A 20,456-nucleotide genomic window follows, 5' to 3' on the forward strand; every position below is an offset into this window, starting at 1 on the left:
GTCCACAACCTCAAACAGTCACACTCCAAACTCCACTATGGCCAAGACCAAAGAGCTGTCAAAGGACACCAGAAACAAAATTGTAGACCTGCACCAGGCTGGGAAGACTGAATCTGCAATAGGTAAGCAGCTTGGTTTGAAGAAATCAACTGTGGGAGCAATTATTAGGAAATAGAAGACATACAAGACCACTGATAATCTCCCTCGATCTGGGGCTCCATGCAAGATCTCACCCCGTGGGGTCAAAATGATCACAAGAACGCTGAGCAAAAATCTCAGAACCACACGGGGGGACCTAGTGAATAACCTGCAGAGAGCTGGGACCAAAGTAACAAAGCCTACCATCAGTAACAGACTACGCCACCAGGGACTCAAATCCTGCAGTGGCAGACGTGTCCCCCTGCTTAAGCCAGTACATGTCCAGGCCCATCTGAAGTTTGCTAGAGAGCATTTAGATGATCCAGAAGAAGATTGGGAGAATGTCATATGGTCAGATGAAAACAAAATATAACTTGTTGGTGAAAACTCAACTCGTCGTGTTTGGAGGACAAAGAATGCTGAGTTGCATCCAAAGAACACCATACCTACTGTGAAGCATGGGGGTGGAAACATCATGCTTTGGGGCTGTTTTTCTGCAAAGGGACTAGGACGACTGATCCGTGTAAAGGAAAGAATGAATGGGGCCATGTATTGTGAGATTTTTAGTGAAAACCTCTTTCCATCAGCAAGGGCATTGTAGATGAAACGTGGCTGAGTCTTTCAGCATGACAATGATCCCAAACACACCGCCTGGGCAACGAAGGAGTGGCTTCGTAAGAAGCATTTCAAGGTCCTGGAGTGGCCTAGCTAGTCTCCAGATCTCAACCCCATAGAAAATCTTTGGAGGGTGTTTAAAGTCCGTGTTGCCCAGCAACAGTCCTTAAACATCACTGCTCTAAAGGAGATCTGCTTGGAGGAATGGGCCAAAATACCAGCAACAGTGTGTGAAAACCTTGTGAAGACTTACAGAAAACGTTTGACCTCCGTCATTGCCAACAAAGGGTATATAACAAAGTATTGAGATAAACTTTTGTTATTAACCAAATACTTATTTTCCACCATAATTTGCAAATAAATAAATTAAAAATCCTACAATGTGATTTTCTGGATTTTTTTTGTCATTTTGTCTGTCATAGTTGAAGTGTACCTATGATGAAAATTACAGGCCTCTCATCTTTTTAAGTGGGAGAACTTGCACAATTGGTGGCTGACTAAATACTTTTTTGCCCCACTGTATCTAAATGCGATTTTTCTGTATTTAATTTGCAATACATTTGCAAACATTTATAAAAACCTGTTTTCACTTGGTCATTATGGGGTATTGTGTGTAGATGGGTGAGTTAAAAATATGATTGAATCCATTTTGAATTCAGGCGGTAACACAACAAAATGTGGAATAAGTCCAGGGGTAACAATTTCTTTTGAAGGCACCTTCAATAATGAGCCTTTGTCAGTCAGTTTACACTGCTTATACACCGAGTAAAAAGATGAGAGTTGACAATAATAACTCTTTCAACACACAACTCCACTCTAGGCTATGTATCACACGACTGCTGAAACAGTAGACAGTAGTAACATTTACTTCAGCCTGATTTAAATGCTTCTCTGAGAAGTCAGGGTTATTCCACTGTGTTGGTCCCAAAATACATTTAGGCCTAATCTACAGTTCAATTCAATAAATACAATAAAACAACAGTGATATACCATTGTGGTTCTCTCCAATATGCAATTATTAGACAAACAGTAAACACACACACAACATACACAGGGTGCTCCCCTATTGAAACATTTCACTCTTGGATTTACATGATCAATCTGGTCCTTAGCAGCTTTGTCTGAATGAGCCCAGCTTAAATATTCCAGTGGAACTCACACAAAGCACTGATTCAAGACAATTTGATTTCCAAATGTCAATGATAAGTATGCACCTTGACAGTTCAAAAAATAAAACCAACAAAAATGACCGCATCTACAAAAAAAGGACTACCTTTTATAAAAGTTCTACAATCAAATTAATTTTAAAAGTATTTACAATAAACAACTAAAGGCCTTAAATCGTTACTTAAATTACATTACTATGAAATCTTAAGCACTTTAATGCATCGTACTGTAGGATAAAAGCATGTCTATTTGTTGGACTGTTAATATGGGGCCTTCTAGGCCTTACCAAAGGAATTTGAGCCTTTAGCACCAAATTCCTAGTTCTACTGCTAACAGTAGACTATCAGTGGTGGTGAGGAGGACTCCTAGCTCTACTGCTAACAGTAGGCTATCAGAGATGTTGAGGAGGACTCCTAGCTCTACTGCTAACAGTAGGCTATCAGAGGTGTTGAGGAGGACTCCTAGCTCTACTGCTAACAGTAGGCTATCAGAGATGTTGAGGAGAACTCCTAGCTCTACTGCTAACAGTAGGCTATCAGAGATGTTGAGCACTCCTAGCTCTACTGCTAACAGTAGGCTATCAGAGGTGTTGAGGAGGACTCCTTGTTCTATTGCTAACAGTAGGCTATCAGAGGTGTTGAGGAGGACTCCTAGCTCTACTGCTAACAGTAGGCTATCAGAGATGTTGAGGAGGACTCCTAGCTCTACTGCTAACAGTAGGCTATCAGAGGTGTTGAGGAGGACTCCTAGCTCTACTGCTAACAGTAGGCTATCAGAGTTGTTGAGGAGGACTCCTAGTTCTATTGCTAACAGTAGATTATCAGAGGTGTTGAAAACAGGGTCATGTTCAGGAGGATGCAATATACTGAACGTTGCAGATAGAACTCATGAATAGAGCGGACATTATTCCTTACACTAAGTGTCTGAAAGGTAGGCTTGTTCTACACAGTAATGTTTTTACATTGCTGTGTAGTATCTTTAAGTGCATTAAGCTGGGTTCATTCAGACAAACCTGCTAAGGACCAGGTTGATCATGTAAGTCCAAAAGTGAAATGTTTAAGGTTGGCACTTAAAACCCATTTTTCAAATAACTGTTTATTGGAGAGAACCACATTGATGTAAAACTGTGGTTTTTGTTGTACTTCTTGAATGGAACTGTGGCGCAACTGCGGCCCCTCATGCTGAGTTCAGCTTTTTTGTGACCCCCACCCCCATCGGATATAAAAAAAATACTGAGTAGAACAAACCTGCCTCTCGGACACGTAGTGTAAGGATTCATGTCAGCTCTATTCAGGACAGTTCTATCCCAGAGTGATCCTAATTCCGTGCCATTCTACACATTTAGCCATGGGGTGTAGAGAACATTTTGCAATTTTATAACTGATTTCCTTCCATTCTATTCATTTTGCCATGGGGTGGAGAGGAAAATGAGCTGTTTTTAATTTGATATCTGAGTGAGACTAACAAAATCCATGGGGGCCCTCCGGTAGGTAATTCAACCATGATTACATTTTAGATAGCTGGCCGCTAGACTAATTTACCAATCTAAAACATTTTAGCTGACATGGGCTAATTGAGTGACTATCAGTGACTGACATTACAAACAATAAACAACCACATTTTGAAATTGGTCCGAGGGCCTTCAATTGCCCATCCCTGATCTGAATGTTAGATAACGTTGTGCTCTACTGAACGCGCCCCAGGCCTCATGGAATGGCCCATCTGCTCTGGTACGGAGTACTGAGTAAGTGACCACTCAAGATAGATAAAGGACGGCCTTGGTCTTTAGATTGGATGTATGAGCCACTGATGCAGGATATAGCAAGACATTTTATTAATTTTAACAAGACAGCTACTCTATCTGAGACGGTGCTTCTCATATCAAAGGCTTTTCTAACACCTTTGATATTGAAAAATATGGATTCGCATACCAAGTAAGATGCACCATCGAGAGCAATTCCTGTGTTTATGTGGACTGTCTGTTAGTTAAATTACACTGATATATATATTTTTAAGCATATAATTTTTTATTACAGCTTAAACTTCACTTTACTTACTAGAAACAAACGTATTTGCAGCAGGACTAGAATTACGACACCTCACAAATGCTATGTGTCTAAAGTGAGTGCTAGCCTCTCCTGATTCTTAAAAACATAAAACAACATAATGTAAAGCAAAAAATCGGAAAGAAATATCTATCATCATCATCATGATCGTTGTAGTAAAAAGTACATCTTTACAGATAAAAACACAGAACCCTGAAAAGTTTTTTAAGAGACATCACATGCTGGATGAAAGCCAAGGTTTCTGAAGGCGAACGCTTGAGAGCTCCGGCTCTGAAACGTAAAAGCAATACAAATATACAAAATCAAAACGCAGAAAGTAAAGGAGCCCAGAAAGCGTTTGTTGTCTTTGTCTCAGAACCGGCAGTCCATCTCAGCAGTGGAATGCTCTTTCTTCCTAAAACGAAGGAAGAGGAGAGGAAAAAGGAGGAGGGGAGAAGGTAAAATGGAGCGCAACGGGAGTTGGCGCGTATGCGCCGGGGGGGACGGGGTTTGTAGTGAGGGGGTGTGTCTGTGTGCTGTCAGTCAGTCTCTCTACCGCACATGCTCAGTAGTATCCTGGGTGGTACTGTTGGCTCCATGGCTTCTGGTTCCAGAACTAAAGATGGAAGACAGAGGTTAAAGGTAAGAGTTTTGAACAATTCCATTGGTCCTAAGGTGCAAACATTGCCCAGCCTGTGCTGCGCTACGTCCAGCTACATCAGGAGCAGTACATACCCCCTGCTGCCAGCTCTGGTTGAAGGCCTGGGCCTTGTTCATGCCAAAGTTGCTGTTCTTGTTGAAGCTGCGATTGTTGCCTCCTCTGCCTCTGAACTTCTGCGGAAAACACAACAGCCATCAGACACCTGGGACTGCCAGCTGACCTCCAATTGGTGGGTTATACAAATGTACTGTATGTTGTTGTTATATTCAGAAAACTATATAGAAATGAAATAATCCAACAATCCACTCGAGCTGATAGAGTCAGACTCGGTGTAGTCCTAGTCAAGGACACTATCAGGTATAGTAACTAGTGACCCACCTGTGTGAAGTTGCCCCTGTTGTCCCCACGTCCTCTTCCACCTCCACCTCCTCCGCGGGTCATGCTGCCTCGGTGCATATTGCCTCCCCTATTACCCCCCCATGTTCCTCATGTTGCCCCTTCCAGGACCCCCCCTGGGTGCACCCCCTCTGCTGGGCATGCCCCCGCTCCCCCTGTTGAAGTTGCCCCGGTTGGAGAAGCCCCCTCGGAAGGCCGGAGGAGGGAGGAAACCTCTGGGGGGACGACTGAATCCACCACGAGGTCCTGGGCCTGGGCAGAGACAAACACACAGATCAATATTTATTGTACATACCAAGTACACAAACATACACCTCAAGTATTAGAGTTATTTACAGAGTCAAATACACATTGCTCACCTCCCCTGAAGTTGCCTCTGATCTGGAAGCCTCCTCTGCCCCCCCCTCTGCCCCTGACCACCTCCCCACTGCCCCTGCCCTCTGCCCCCACGGCTGCGGTGGTTGCCCCCTCTCTTGGGTGGCGTGCCCCCCTGGTTGGCCTTCTTCTCTGGGGGCAGGGCGGAGCGACTCTCCTCCTTGTACAAGTCCAGCAGCTTGGAGGCCTCGTCCTTCTGCAGCTCCACAAAGCTCACCTCACTAAAGCAATCCCCTGGCTCCGGCAGGGTGTAGATACCTACAGGAGGACGGAAGGGAAACAGCCAGATATATCAACCCCTAACAACTCAGTCAGTCAGCCCGGAAAGAAGCGTCTGCCAAAGGACTCAAATGTAATGTAAGCTCTCATGTGTTATTGATACAGGTAACAGGTGTTATGTTTGTCAGGTATTCTAGGTTGTTGTAGCTCACCTTTCATCTTGAGTACGGCGTGCTCGGGGACGTCTTTACCATCCGTCTCGGCTTTCTTCTGTGTCCTCTGCTTGTAGTCGTCGTCAGTAGGACACACCACCACGGCCTTTCTCTGGAAGCCTGCAAACAGACACATCTTCCTCCTCTGGGCCGGGGCCGACACATTGGTCTGACAGAGAGAGAGAGAGAGAGAGAAAGAGAGAGAGGTACCAGGGTTAAAGTCATATCCAACCATACACCTACTGAAATCATTCCATTCTCACACTGCCATACAACCAAGTAGTATTTGTTTCTCATGATGGTGACTTAATCTAATGTTGTTTGTTCACAAGGCATCTAAATATTCAAAAATAACGACAATTGAACCGATACATAAAAGCAAAAGCTTCAATTTGGGTAACCATGGTTACCTGGTCAAGGATGTAGTTGCGTTTTTTGCGTGCAGCAATCTCAATGAATTTTCCCAGGAAAAGAGGTGCACGCTGGGAGATGGCGGTGAGTTTGGTGACATCCTTCATTTGGCGTTTCAGACTGGCGATCTGGCAAAGGAGAATAAAGAATTCTGAGGTATGGAGTCATCTGACTTTGGGGTGAACTGTCCCTTCAACCTGAACTGACCCTTTAAGGTGAACTGTCCCTTTAAGGTGAGCTGTCCCTCCAACCTGAACTGACCCTTTAAGGTGAGCTGTCCCTCCAACCTGAACTGACCCTTTAAGGTGAACTGTCCCTCCAACCTGAACTGACCCTTTAAGGTGAACTGACCCTTTAAGGTGAGCTGTCCTTCCAACCTGAACTTACCCTTTAAGGTGAACTGACCCTTTAAGGTGAACTGACCCTTTAAGGTGAACTGACCCTTTAAGGTGAACTGACCCTTTAAGGTGAACTGACCCTTTAAGGTGAGCTGTCCTTCCAACCTGAACTTACCCTTTAAGGTGAACTGACCCTTTAAGGTGAGCTGTCCCTCCAACCTGAACTGACCCTTTAAGGTGAACTGACCCTTTAAGGTGAACTGTCCCTTTAAGGTGAACTGACCCTTTAAGGTGAGCTGTCCCTCCAACCTGAACTGACCCTTTAAGGTGAACTGACCCTTTAAGGTGAACTGACCCTTTAAGGTGAGCTGTCCCTCCAACCTGAACTGACCCTTTAAGGTGAACTGACCCTTTAAGGTGAACTGACCCTTCAAGGTGAGCTGTCCCTCCAACCTGAACTGACCCTTTAAGGTGAGCTGACCCTTTAAGGTGAGCTGTCCCTCCAACCTGAACTGACCCTTTAAGGTGAACTGACCCTTTAAGGTGAACTGACCCTTCAAGGTGAGCTGTCCCTCCAACCTGAACTGACCCTTTAAGGTGAGCTGTCCCTCCAACCTGAACTGACCCTTTAAGGTGAACTGACCCTTTAAGGTGAACTGTCCCTCCAACCTGAACTGACCCTGTAAGGTGAACTGACCTTTTCAGCTGAACTGACCCTTTAAGGTGAGCTGTCCCTCCAACCTGAACTGACCCTTTAAGGTGAACTGTCCCTTTCAGCTGAACTGACCCTTCAAGGTGAACTGACCCTTTAAGGTGAGCTGTCCCTCCAACCTGAACTGACCCTTTAAGGTGAACTGTCCCTCCAACTTGAACTGATCCTTTAAGGTGAACTGTCCTTTTAAGGTGATCTGTCCCTTTCAGCTGAACTGCCTCTTTAAGGTGAACTGTCTCTTTAAGGTGAGCTGTTCCTTTCAGCTGAACTGCCTCTTTAAGGTGAACTGTCTCTTTAAGGTGAGCTGTCCCTTTCAGCTGAACTGACCCTTTAAGGTGAACTGTCCTGTCCCTTTAAGGTGAACTGTCCCTTTAAGGTGAACTGACCCTTTAAGGTGAACTGTCCTGTCCCTTTCAGCTGAACTGACCCTTCAAGGTGAACTGACCCTTTAAGGTGAGCTGTCCCTTAAGGTGAACTGTCCCTCCAACTTGAACTGATCCTTTAAGGTGAACTGTCCTTTTAAGGTGATCTGTCCCTTTCAGCTGAACTGCCTCTTTAAGGTGAACTGTCTCTTTAAGGTGAGCTGTCCCTTTAAGGTGATCTGTCCCTTTCAGCTGAACTGCCTCTTTAAGGTGAACTGTCTCTTTAAGGTGAGCTGTCCCTTTCAGCTGAACTGACCCTTTAAGGTGAACTGTCCTGTCCCTTTAAGGTGAACTGTCTCTTTAAGGTGAACTGTCTCTTTAAGGTGATCTGTCCCTTTCAGCTGAACTGCCTCTTTAAGGTGAACTGTCTCTTTAAGGTGAGCTGTCCCTTTCAGCTGTCCCTTTCAACTGACCCTTTAAGGTGAACTGTCCTGTCCCTTTAGCTGAACTGACCCTTTAAGGTGAACTGTCCTGTCCCTTTAAGGTGAACTGTCCCTTTAAAGTGAGCTGTCCCTTTAAGGTGAGCTGTCCCTTTCAGCTGAACTGCCTCTTTAAGGTGAGCTGTCCCTTTAAGGTGAGCTGTCCCTTTAAGGTGAGCTGTCCCTTTCAGCTGAAATGCCTCTTTAAGGTGAGGTGTCTTTTTAAGGTGAACTGTCCTGTCCCTTTAAGCTGAACTGTTGAACTGTAGAACTGTCCTGTCCCTTTAAGCTGAACTGTTGAACTATAGAACTGTCCTGTCCCTTTAAGCTGAGCTGTAGAACTGTCCTGTCTCTTTCAGCTAAACTGTAGAACTGTCCTGTCCCTTTAAACTGAACTGTAGAACTGTCCTGTCTCTTTAAGCTGAACTGTAGAACTGTCCTGTCTCTTTCAGCTAAACTGTAGAACTGTCCTGTCCCTTTAAACTGAACTGTAGAACTGTCCTGTCTCTTTAAGCTGAACTGTAGAACTGTCCTGTCCCTTTCAGCATCACTCACCATCATTTTCTCCAGGATGGTGTTGGTTCCCAGGATGTTGTATTTCCCAGGGTGCTCCTGAGTGTGCTTGGTTACCCACGCCGTCTTCCCAGCGCCAGGCAGGCCTACCATCACGATCACCTGGGAGAGTAAGAGACATTTTAATCATGGCTGCAAAGTAATGTGTTGTCAAATGTGGGATACAGACTTGGAAATGTAAATGATGAAAATACCACATGGGCATTCAACAACATGAAAACCAGCACACACTCACTCACCTCACAGTCATCCTTGGTGTCGGGCCCTTTGGGGCCTCGGACCCTCTTGCTCACAGGGACCTGCTGTAGGAAGCTGTAGTCGGCCGGTGGGACGAACAGTGGTGCCTCCCTCTGGCCGAAGTTGAACTCTACAGCACAGTTGTGACAGAGGACGTGAGGGAACAGGGGCCGTCCGTCCAAAGATGCCTTGTCAACTTTGAAGGCCACGCCTAGGTCCTGATCGTTCTTACTGAACGATAGCTCCACCTCCGAGCCTTCAAAGTTCTGCAGGAGAGAGGACGAACATCATCATCAGTGGAAAAAGCAGCAGCAGTTTAATCTGTAAACTGATGTTCATTTTTTAACTGGCTAAAGCTTAGCTCTTTGAGCGAAATGTGACAAAGGGATCATTAAAATATCTTACGATTAGGCATCCGACGACATCGTTTTCGTCGAAGCACTCTCCGAAGTCTTCTGTGACACAGTTGGTGGTTTTCTTCCCTTTGGCAGAGAAGGCATACGAGTGTTCCTCTTCTCCTGAGCACGTCAGACAAGGAGTTACCATACAACAGCACAACACACCAGGGGTTTCCCTGAGCATATATCAGGAGTCCACTGAATATATTGGTTGGTCTAATTGTTCACTCACCCAGTAACAGTGTTCCATTGGCTAGTGACCAGCCCACCAGAACCTCATGGATATCCATGCCTTTACTGGAGATATGTTTCACTGGGATCTTCTCAATGATCTGGGGAGAACACACAGAGGGTGAGGTGTGTGTGTGTTTGTGTGTGTGTGCTTGTGTGTTTGTCATGATGTTCTTTTCAGACCATCATCATCATCATCAGTGGTTTTTGGCTGAATATCTGTAAAGCACTTTGTGACAACTGCTGATGTAAAAAGGGATTTATAAGATAATAATATAAGTTTATATAGATAAACTTGATAGATTGATTGACCACGTGTGTGTGTGTGTGTGTGTGTGTGTGTGTTGTTGATGGTGATATCTCTCCTCACCTTCATCTCAAAGCAGGCCTTGCCCTGAGCTACTCCGTAGGAAGCCCTGCCTCCAGCCCACAGGTAGGCAAAGCTCTCCATGGTAAGGGATGACGCGCTGTAACGGTCCCGGGACACCTTGAAGTGCAGGTCACTGTTATCTGTGGTCACACACACACACACACACACACACACACACACACACACACACACACACACACACACACACACACACACACACACACACACACACACACACACACACACACACACACACACACACACACACACACACACACACACACACACACACACTATTGTGAACTTCACAGTTCAAGTAAAAAAATGTGCACTGCTGCAGGTGTTATTCAATAATTGTACAAATTCTACCCACAGCTATTTATTTTATTTTACAAGGCAAGTAAGTTAAGAACAAATTCCTATTTTCAATGACAGCCTAAGAACAGTGGGTTAACTGCCTGTTCAGGGGCAGAATGACAGATTTTGTACCTTGTCAGCTCTGGGATTTGAACTTGCAACCTTCCGGATACTAGTCCAACGCTCTAACCACTAGGCTGCCCTGCCGCCCCAACTATCCAGTGGTCAGGTCTGTGTGTATGTACTCACATGTGGTCAGGTCTGTGTGTATGTACTCACATGTGGTCAGGTCTGTGTGTGTGTACTCCCATGTGGACAGGTATGTGTGTGTACTCACATGTGGTCAGGTCTGTGTGTGTGTACTCACATGTGGTCAGGTGTGTACTCACATGTGGACAGGTGTGTACTCACACGTGGTCAGGTGTGTACTCACATGTGGTCAGGTGTGTACTCACATGTGGACAGGTGTGTACTCACACGTGGTCAGGTGTGTACTCACACGTGGTCAGGTGTGTACTCACATGTGGACAGGTGTGTACTCACATGTGGACAGGTCTGTGTGTGTACTCACATGTGGTCAGGTGTGTGTGTGTGTGTACTCACATGTGGACAGGTCTGTGTGTGTGTACTCACATGTGGTCAGGTGTGTGTGTGTACTCACAGGTGGTCAGGTGGTGTGTGTGTGTGTACTCACAGGTGTCCAGGCAGACAGTGCTGTCGTCAAACTCCTCGTCCTCTTCCTCCAGTGGGGGCTGGGGGGACTTGGCTCTGGAAGAGAGAAGATGAAGGGGTGAAGGGTCAGCCCAGGGAGGACACCGGAGGGACATGTCTCTCACTCAAGTGGGAAAACTTAGACAGGAAATGACAACAACGAACAGTGAGCCATTTTACTCATGTATAAAAAAAACTGATAATGAAAGAAAAGCATAGCAAGTTTGAATTTTGTAAAATTAGTGTGGGAGAGGTGATTAAAAACATGATTGTTATCGATCAATAATGACAAACCTCCTGGTATTGACAACTTAGATGGAAAGCTACTGAGGATGGTAGCTGACTCTATAGCCACTCCTATCTGTCATATCTTTAATCTGAGCCGAGAGGAAAGTCTTTGTCCTCAGGCCTGGATGGGAGCCAAAGTCATTCCACTACCCAAGAGTGGTAAAGCGGCCTTTACTGGTTCAACAGCAGACCTATCAGCTTAATGCCAGCTCTTAGCAAACTGCTGGAAAAAATTGTGTTTTAACAAATACAATGCTATTTCACTGTAAACAAATTAACATCAGACTTTCAGCATGTTTATAGAGAAGGGCACTCAACATGTACTGAACTGGCACAAATGACTGATGATTGGTTGAAAGAAATTGATAAGAAGATTGTGGGAGCTGTACTGTACTTTCAGTGCAGCCTTTGATATTATTGTTGTTGAGAAAACATACAGTGGGGAGAACAAGTACTTGATACACTGCGGATTTTGCAGGTTTTCCTACTTACAAAGCATGTAGAGGTCTGTAATTTTTATCATAGGTACACTTCAACTGTGAGAGACAGAATCTAAAACAAAAATCCAGAAAATCACTTTGTATGATTTTTAAGTAATTAATTTGCATTCTATTGCATGACATAAGTATTTGATCACCTACCAACCAGTAAGAATTCCGGCTCTCACAGTCATGTTAGTATAAAAGACACCTGTCCACACACTCAATCAAACAGACTCCAACCTCTCCACAATGGCCAAGACCAGAGAGCTGTGTAAGGACATCAGGGTTAAAATTGGGATGGGCTATGGGCTATAGGGACAATAGGCAAGCAGCTTGGTGAGAAGGCAACTGTTGGCGCAATTATTAGAAAATGGAAGAAGTTCAAGATGACGGTCAATCACCCTCGGTCTGGAGCTCCATGCAAGATCTCACCTCGTGGGGCATCAATGATCATGAGGAAGGTGAAGGATCAGCCCAGAACTACACGGCAGGATGCGGTCAATGACCTGAAGAGAGCTGGGACCACAGTCTCAAGGAAAACCATTAGTAACACACTACGCAGTCATGGATTAAAATCCTGCAGCGCACACAAGGTCCCCCTGCTCAAGCCAGCGCATGTCCAGGCCCGTCTGAAGTTTGCCAATGACCATCTGGATAATCCAGAGGAGGAATGGGAGAAGGTCATGTGGTCTGATGAGACAAAAATAGAGCTTTTTGGTCTAAACTCCACTCGCCGTGTTTGGAGGAAGAAGAAGGATAAGTACAACTCCAAGAACACCATCTCAACCGTGAAGCATGGAGGTGGAAACATCATTCTTTGGGGAGGCTTTTCTGCAAAGGGGACAGGACGACTGCATCTTATTGAGGGGAGGATGGATGGGGCCATGTATCGCGAGATCTTGGCCAACAACTTCCTTCCCTCAGTAAGAGCATTGAAAATGGGTCGTGGCTGGGTCTTCCAGCATGACAACGACCTGAAACACACAGCCAGGGCAACTAAGGAGTGGCTCCATAAGAAGCCTCTCAAGGTCCTGGAGTGGCCTAGCTAGTCTCCAGACCTGAACCCAATAGAAAATCTTTGGAGGGAGCTGAAAGTCCGTATTGCCCAGCGACAGCACCGAAACCTGAAGGATCTGGAGAAGGTCTGTATGGAGGAGTGGGCCAAAATCCCTACTGCAGTGTGTGCAAACCTGGTCAAGAACTACAGGAAACGTATGATCTGTAATTGCAAACAAAGGTTTCTGTGCCAAATATTAAGTTCTGCTTTTCTGATGTATCAAATACTTATGTCATACAATAAAATGCAAATCAATTACTTAAAAATCATACAATGTGATTTTTTGGATTTTTGTTTTAGATTCCGTCTCTCACAGCTGAAGTGTACCTCTGATAAAAAATTACAGACCTCGACATGCTTTGTAAGTAGGAAAACCTGCAAAATCGGCAGTGTATCAAATATTTGTTCTCCCCACTGTATGTGTTATGGCTTTCCAATCTCTGCCATATAGTGGATTCAGAGCTATCAAATCTAATATAACTCTATTTAATAGGGTATTCCTAATGGAAGCTTCTCTAATGTCAAACATGTAGAGTGTGGTGTACTGCAGGGCAGCTCTCTAGGCCCTCTACTCTTTTCTATTTTTACCAATAGCCTGCCACTGGCATTAAACAAAGCATGTGTGTCCATGTGCTGATGATTCAACCATATATGCATCAGCAACCACAGCTAATGAGGTCACTGAAACCCTTAACAAAGAGTGGTAGTCTGTTTGGGAATGGGTGACCAGTAATACAATGGTCCTGAACATCTCATAAATTAAGAGCATTGCATTTGGTACAAATCATTCCCTAAGTTCTAGACCGCAGCTGAATCTGGTAATGAATGGTGTGGCTGTTGAACAAGTTGAGGAGACTAAATTACTTGGTGTTACCTTAGATTGTAAACAGTCATGCTCAAAACATATAGATTCAATGATTGTAAAGATGGGGAGAGTGCTGTCCGTAATAAACAGATGATTTGCTTTTTTGACACCACACTCGACAAAGCACGTCCTGCAAGCTCTAGTTTTAGCTTATCATGATTATCAAATCAAATATTATTAGTCTCATGTGTAACATCTGCTTCCAACTCACACCCTCAAACACCTAGATCCCCTGAACGCAGCTCACTCTCCAGATTCCAATCACCTGAATTCTAATCACCTGTTCACACACCTGTATGTCATTATCACACACTATTTAGTTCAGTTCTTTGCACCCCATCACTGTGAGGTATTGTTTGTTGTGTGACGCATGGCTTTCGGAGCTCTGTTTTCCCCACAATTTACGCCTCCCGTATATGATAGTTTTTGCCTGCCTCACTAACGACGCCTTTTGCCTATTCCCTACCTGTACTTCAGCCTATTGGATTTCCTGTTATCTACCTATTGCCTGATCTCCCGGACTACCATACTATCCTTTTCCCTGCCTGTACTGTTGCCCTTTTGGCCCCTGTGTTTGACCTTCTGCCTGCCCCTGGACCCAGCTACCTGCCTCCTCCTGTGTATGACCTTCTGCCTGCCCCTGGACCCAGCTACCTGCCTGCTCCTGTGTATGACCTTCTGCCTGCCCCTGGACCCAGCTACCTGCCTCCTCCTCTGGTCCTTTGCATTAAACACCTGCTGCGCCCTGCGCTTGAAACCAGCTCTCTGTCTCCCCTCGTGTTCATTACAACATGCGCTGAATACAACAGGTGTAGACCTTACAGTGAAATGCTTACTTACGAGCCCCTAACCAACAATGCAGTTTACAAAATATGGATAAGAATAAGAAATAAAAGTAACATTAAAGAGCAGCAGTAAAATACCAATAGTGAGACAATATGCAGGGGGGGTACTGGTACAGAGTCAATGTGCGGGGGCACCGGTTAGTTGAGGTATTATGCACATGTAGGTAGAGTTATTAAAGTGACTATGCATAGATGACAACAACAGAGAGTAGCAGTGGTGTAAAAGAGAGGGGGGGTGCAAATAGTTTGTGTAGCCATTTGATTAGGTGTTCAGGAGTCTTATGGCTTGGGGGTAGAAGCTGTTTTGAAGCCTCTTGGACCTAGACTTGGCGCTCCGGTACCGCTTGCCGTGCGGTAGCAGAGAGAACAGTCTATGACTAGGGTAGCTGGAGTCTTTGACAATTTTTAGGGCCTTTCTCTGACACCGCCTGGTATAGAGGTCCTGGATGGCAGGAAGCTTGGCCCCAGTGATGTACTGGTCCGTTCGCACTACCCTCTGTAGCGTCTTGCGGTCGGAGGCCGAGCAGTTTCCATACCAGGCAGTGATGCAACCAGTCAGGATGCTCTCGATGGTGCAGCTGTAGAACCTTTTGAGGATCTGAGGACCCATGCCAAATCTTTTCAGTCTCCTGAGGGGGAATAGGTTTTGTCGTGCCCTCTTCACGACTGTCTTGGTGTGCTTGGACCATGTTACTTTGTTTGTGATGTGGACACCAAGGTACTTGAAGCTCTCAACCTGCTCCCCTGCAGCCCCGTCGATGAGAATGGGGGCGTACTCTTTTTCCTGTAGTCCACAATCATCTCCTTTGTCTTGATCACGTTGAGGGAGAGGTTGTTGTCCTGGCACCACACGGCCAGGTCTCTGCTTGGCACCACACAGCCAGGTGAGGCCATGCCTCGTCGTTGTCGGTGATTAGTCCTACCACTGTTGTGTCATCGGCAAACTTAATGATGGAGTTGGAGTCGTGCCTGGCCATGCAGTCATGAGTGAACAGGGAGTACAGGAGGGGAGTGAGTATGCACCCCCGTGAGGGGCCCCTGTGTTGTGGATCAGCGTGGCGGATGTGTTGTTACCTACCCTTACCACCTGGGGGCGGCACATCATGAAGTCCAGGATCCAGTTGGAGAGGGAGGTGTTTAGTCCCAGGGACCTTAGCTTATTGATAAGCTTTGAGGGCAATATGGTGTTGAGCGCTGAGCTGTAGTCAATGAATAGCATTCTCACGTAGGTGTTCCTTTTGTCCAGGTGGGAAAGGGCAGTGTGGAGTGCAATAGAGATTGCATCATCTGTGGATCTGTAGGGGCGGTATGCAAATTGGAGTGGGTCTAGGGTTTCTGGGATAATGGTGTTGATGTGAGCCACGTCCTGGTAATCCGTCTGGCCCTGCGGCCTTGTGAATGTTGACCTGTTTAAAGGTCTTACTCACATCAGCTACGGAGAGCGTGATCACACAGTCTTCCGGAACAGCTGGTGCTCTCATGCATGTTTCAGTGTTATTTGCCTCGAAGCGAGCATAGAAGTAGTTTAGCTCATTTGATAGGCTCGTGTCACTGGGCAGCTCTCGGCTGTGCTTCCCTTTGTAGTCTGTAATGGTTTGCAAGCCCTGTCACATCCGACAAGTGTCAGAGCAGGTGTAGTACAATTCGATCTTTGTCCCGTATTGATGCTTCTCCTGTTTGATGGTTTGTCTGAAGGCAAAGCGGGATTTCTTATAAGCTTCCGGGTTAAAGTCCCGCTCCTTGAAAGCATCAGCTTTGAGCTCAGTGCGGCTGTTGCCTGTAATCCATGGCTTCTGGTTGGGGTATGTATGTACAGTCACTGTGGGGTCGACGTCATCGATGCACTTATTGATGAAGCCAATGACTGATGTGGTGTACTCTTCAATGCCATCGGAGGAATCCCGGAACATATTCCAGTCTAGCATCTGTTTAATCTGACCACTTTTTTATTGATCTAGTCACTGGTGCTTCCTGCTTTCATTTTTGCTTGTACGCAGGAATCTGGAGGATAGAATTATGGTCAGATATTCCAAATGGAGGGTGAGGGAGAGCTTTATATACATCTCTGTGTGTGGAGTAAAGGTGGTCCAGAGTTTTTTTTCCTCTGGTTGCACATTTAACATGCTGATAGAAATGAGGTAAAACTAATTTAAGTTTCCCTGCATTAAAATCCCCGGCTACTAGGAGCGCCGCCTCGGGGTGAGCGTTTTCTTGTTTGCTTATGGCAGAATACAGCTCATTCAATGCGGTCTTAGTGCCAGCCTCTGACTGTGGTGGTATGTAAACAGCTACGATTATTGTCCAGTCATATGGTCAAGTGCTGCAAAGAAAGACCTAGTTAAGCTGCAGCTGGCCTAGAAAGAGTGACACGTCTTGCTCTTCATTGTAATCAGAGGGCTAATATTAATACTGTGCATGCCAGTCTCTCTTGCCTAAGAGTTGAGGAAAGACTGACTGCAACACCTCTTGTTTTTATAAGAAACGTGTTGGGATATTCCAAATTGTCTTCTGTCTGTAATGTCTTTTTTGTTATTTGTTGGACCCCAGTAAGACTAGCTGTTGCTATTGGCGTCGGCTAATGGGGATCCTAATAAATCAAACCACTCTATAATCTATCAAATGTTGCTTTCGGGGCCTTTGAGTCTCAACTAGAGACTACTCTAGGGGAAAGACTGCACTAGGCTACATTTTGACCAGTTCTGGCAGGATTTATCAACAATGGAGTTAAAGTTGTAACATTCTTCAGTCTGAAACTGCAGGGCGTGATAAAACCAATTAGTCAGGAACGTCATCTAAAGTTCACCAATGTCAATGTATCAGTGGATATGCATTTCTTCTCTGGTGAGGATATATAAGTGACAGAAAGTTGTTGGAAGATCATACCTCATCACAAGAACAACAGAACGTACACACAATCCTATACTTTAGACGAGGATGCCCACTCTAGAAAACTGTCAAGTTATTTAGCTCTGTTTGCCATTAGAAAAGCTGCGTGATAGAGTTATTTTTCAAAAATGCTGACTCATATAGGTTTAAAATTAAGTTCTAAAAACACTGACATTAGATTTGTTGAGCTACAGAATAGCTGTATATCTGCTAACCAGTGAAGCTGTTTATAACACATGTATCAAAGACAATGGCCTGTAGTAAGGAGAGAATTTAATCAATATTAGAGGCCAATAATCAATCACTCTCGCTCATTCACACTCATTCACACTCATTCACACTCATTCACACTTTTATTGCATCCTACCATTGGGAAAAAAGAAAGCATATAAAAGTTGTCCAAGTTCAACACAACTGGACCGACAGAGAGACAGACAGATACTTAATTGGTGCACTTCTTCTACAGACACCCCCCCCCCCACCTTCTTTGTCCCACCGCGCCTCTCTTTTGTCCCACAGTGTGTGGGTCAGGCACCCTCCCAGCGGCATCCAGACCTTCCCATTCAATATAGCATCCCTGCAGACCACGGCATAACCATTCCTATCACAGACTAGCTATAGCACCAACCACCCTTATCTACACTACAGTTGGGCTTTGCATGCATATTGTCAACCCTGTATTCAGTAATAACAGGTAAGGTAATACCCATGTAGAGGTAAATGGAAAAAAATATGTTTCTTAGCAGCAGGGGTCAGTGGTAGCATTAAGGACTGTGTTGGCTGTTAATGTCAACACAGCAGTTCGATAAGGCAGAGAGCTGGGAGTTGTGCAGGCCAGGGTGACTCGGAGCTAACCGAGGGTTAACCCGGCTACTGCACCATCCTTACCGGCTGTACTTGCTTTCTTCAATAAACTCAAAGTAGCCCCTTCCATGTTCCTCCCGGCGTCTCTTAACGCCCTTCTTATTCTTCTGCTCAGCGCTCGTGTCTTTGTCCGCATCCCCTTTGGAAATAAAACAATAACAAAGCAGGTATTGAGGTGCGTCCCGCCCCCCCAAGTGTAGGACCCAGGTGTTACATGATGGTCCACACAGTTCAGCTAGGTGGCTAGTTAGGTGTTTTGATTTGTCAGGTATCTACATGAGTTGCAATGTATGGACTACAAAGGGAAGAGGAGATCTGAAAATAATTAAAGATATGGTGATCTGGAGCCATGAATAACAAGGGCCCATCAAGAGCAATAATACCAGTTGGTACCCCCCGTCTTTAATACCAGTTCGTACCCCCCCCCCCCCCTCCCCCCAATATAAATGGATATTGATGTGTGTGAAATATCACACATTTTCAGTTTCTACAGCCATGACAGCCTTGACCAAATATTAACTTAGTATTTACCGTGTTGATAAAATGTTAATAAAAAAATACAAAATATATAAAAAATAAAGCTAGATTACGACTGGTAGCTAGCTAGATAACTTCACATTTCCTAAAACCAACGTTATAAATCTAAGCTATGCGCATAGACGTATTTATACCTATGGAATAACAAACCGTCTCACGGGAAAAGATAGTCAGCCTGCTGCGTTCTCTCTCGCCAGTAGGAGCCACTGTTTTGCACTTTAGCAGCTAATGGTAGCTAGCTAGCCAACGACCATCTGCACACCGGCGCATCTTTGTCTGTCGCTTGAAGAAATGCAAATCCGGAACACAAAACCATTGCGTAAAAACATACACCTGTCAAGTGCAGCCGTACAAAAGCCTATTGTCTACAATTAGCTAGCTACATGGATCCTGGCAGAAGTTCCGACATAGCTGGCAAGCTTAGCAGGCGAACCAGTTGACCTATCTTTGATTCTGAACTGTCATGCAAGACGTGAACTCTCGCCGCTGCTTAGCAGCAGGGTCGATTAGCTGGCTTGCATCGCTTACCCTCTCTCTCGAGAGTCCCCAGTGCAGCATCATCATCATCGAATTTATCCATCTCCTCATCATCATCATCCTCTTCTTCTTTCAGTAGAGCATCTTCATCCTCGTCGGATTTATCCATATCTACTCCCGCATCCTCCTCTTCCCCCATATCATCGTCGATATTGGCGCATTCTTTCTCTGCTTTCCCTTCGCACCTATCTTCATCCTCTACTCCGCCCGCCTCCATCCTCTCCTCAACTAGGTCTTCATCCAAGTCCTCCTCGCCCATGTCATTCAGGCCGACAGCTCCTTCGCCTTGGCCGCCGTTCTCCCCGATCTCAGCTCCTCTGGCTAGAGCCTCTTCATTCAGCGCGGCCTGCAGCCGGTCCATAAGATCCGCCTTCAGCCCCTTGTCCGACAGCTGCCTCTTCTTCAACTCGTCCTTCAACTCGTTTACCTTTAACTTATTCACGTTGATAGAGCTCATTGTGCTATCTATTAAATAATTAAAACAAAATATCTATACAATTCGATAAAAATCCCAATTGTCGACTGTGTTTTTAAAATTCGAAACACGAAGATAAAAGCCCAGCGCACAGATGGCCGACTTGGTGATAGCAGTCGCCTATAATTTCCACTGCGCCAAACCCGCACCCTTTCTAAGCACGTCCCACTACTGACATCTGTGCTGCTGATGAGAGCGTGCCAAGGGCAGTAATATAGCCCTACCGTAATGACACGAATAAACCAGTCAGATTTTTTCCTTTTGTCTCCTACCACATAACAGCCGTGCATCCATACAATGGCTTTTATATGTCTTTTCGGCCAAAGTCTACAGTCATTATTGACCATATGTAGCGAATATTTTTCTCAATTCGTTATGCATCCAAAGAAGTCTTGCTTTGGACCGTGCAACATAAATATACACTTGTTTTATAAATGAGACATTAGAACCCATGAATTGACATTCACTGTCAGTGTGGTCAGAACCTTATCTCTGGCCATTTATAGCTCTGATTGCTAAAATCAACTAGGGCCACATTCAGTTGCCAAACGTTGTCGAACGATAATGATAGAAATGCCTTGAATAGAGCCAACAGATTGCTTGGTCTACATCG

At 45.2% G+C, this 20,456-nt stretch overlaps 1 protein-coding gene across 1 annotated transcript; it reads right to left on the reverse strand.

Annotated features, from left to right (window-relative positions):
- Positions 1-3,737: 3,737 nt before the first annotated feature.
- hnrnpua (heterogeneous nuclear ribonucleoprotein Ua) lies at positions 3,738-20,004 on the reverse strand. The gene is given in 16 exon segments (XM_046307655.1): positions 3,738-4,581; positions 4,701-4,799; positions 5,005-5,098; positions 5,100-5,268; positions 5,373-5,424; positions 5,426-5,655; positions 5,829-5,997; positions 6,239-6,367; positions 8,686-8,805; positions 8,943-9,206; positions 9,346-9,458; positions 9,571-9,670; positions 9,940-10,079; positions 10,991-11,064; positions 18,319-18,433; positions 19,360-20,004. Coding segments are annotated over 16 exon segments (2,385 nt in total). The 5' UTR covers positions 19,826-20,004; the 3' UTR covers positions 3,738-4,530.
- Between the last annotated feature and the right edge of the window lie 452 nt (positions 20,005-20,456).

The sequence above is a fragment of the Oncorhynchus gorbuscha genome, linkage group LG17, assembly GCF_021184085.1.
Source record: "Oncorhynchus gorbuscha isolate QuinsamMale2020 ecotype Even-year linkage group LG17, OgorEven_v1.0, whole genome shotgun sequence".
Classification (NCBI taxonomy): Eukaryota; Metazoa; Chordata; class Actinopteri; order Salmoniformes; family Salmonidae; genus Oncorhynchus; species Oncorhynchus gorbuscha.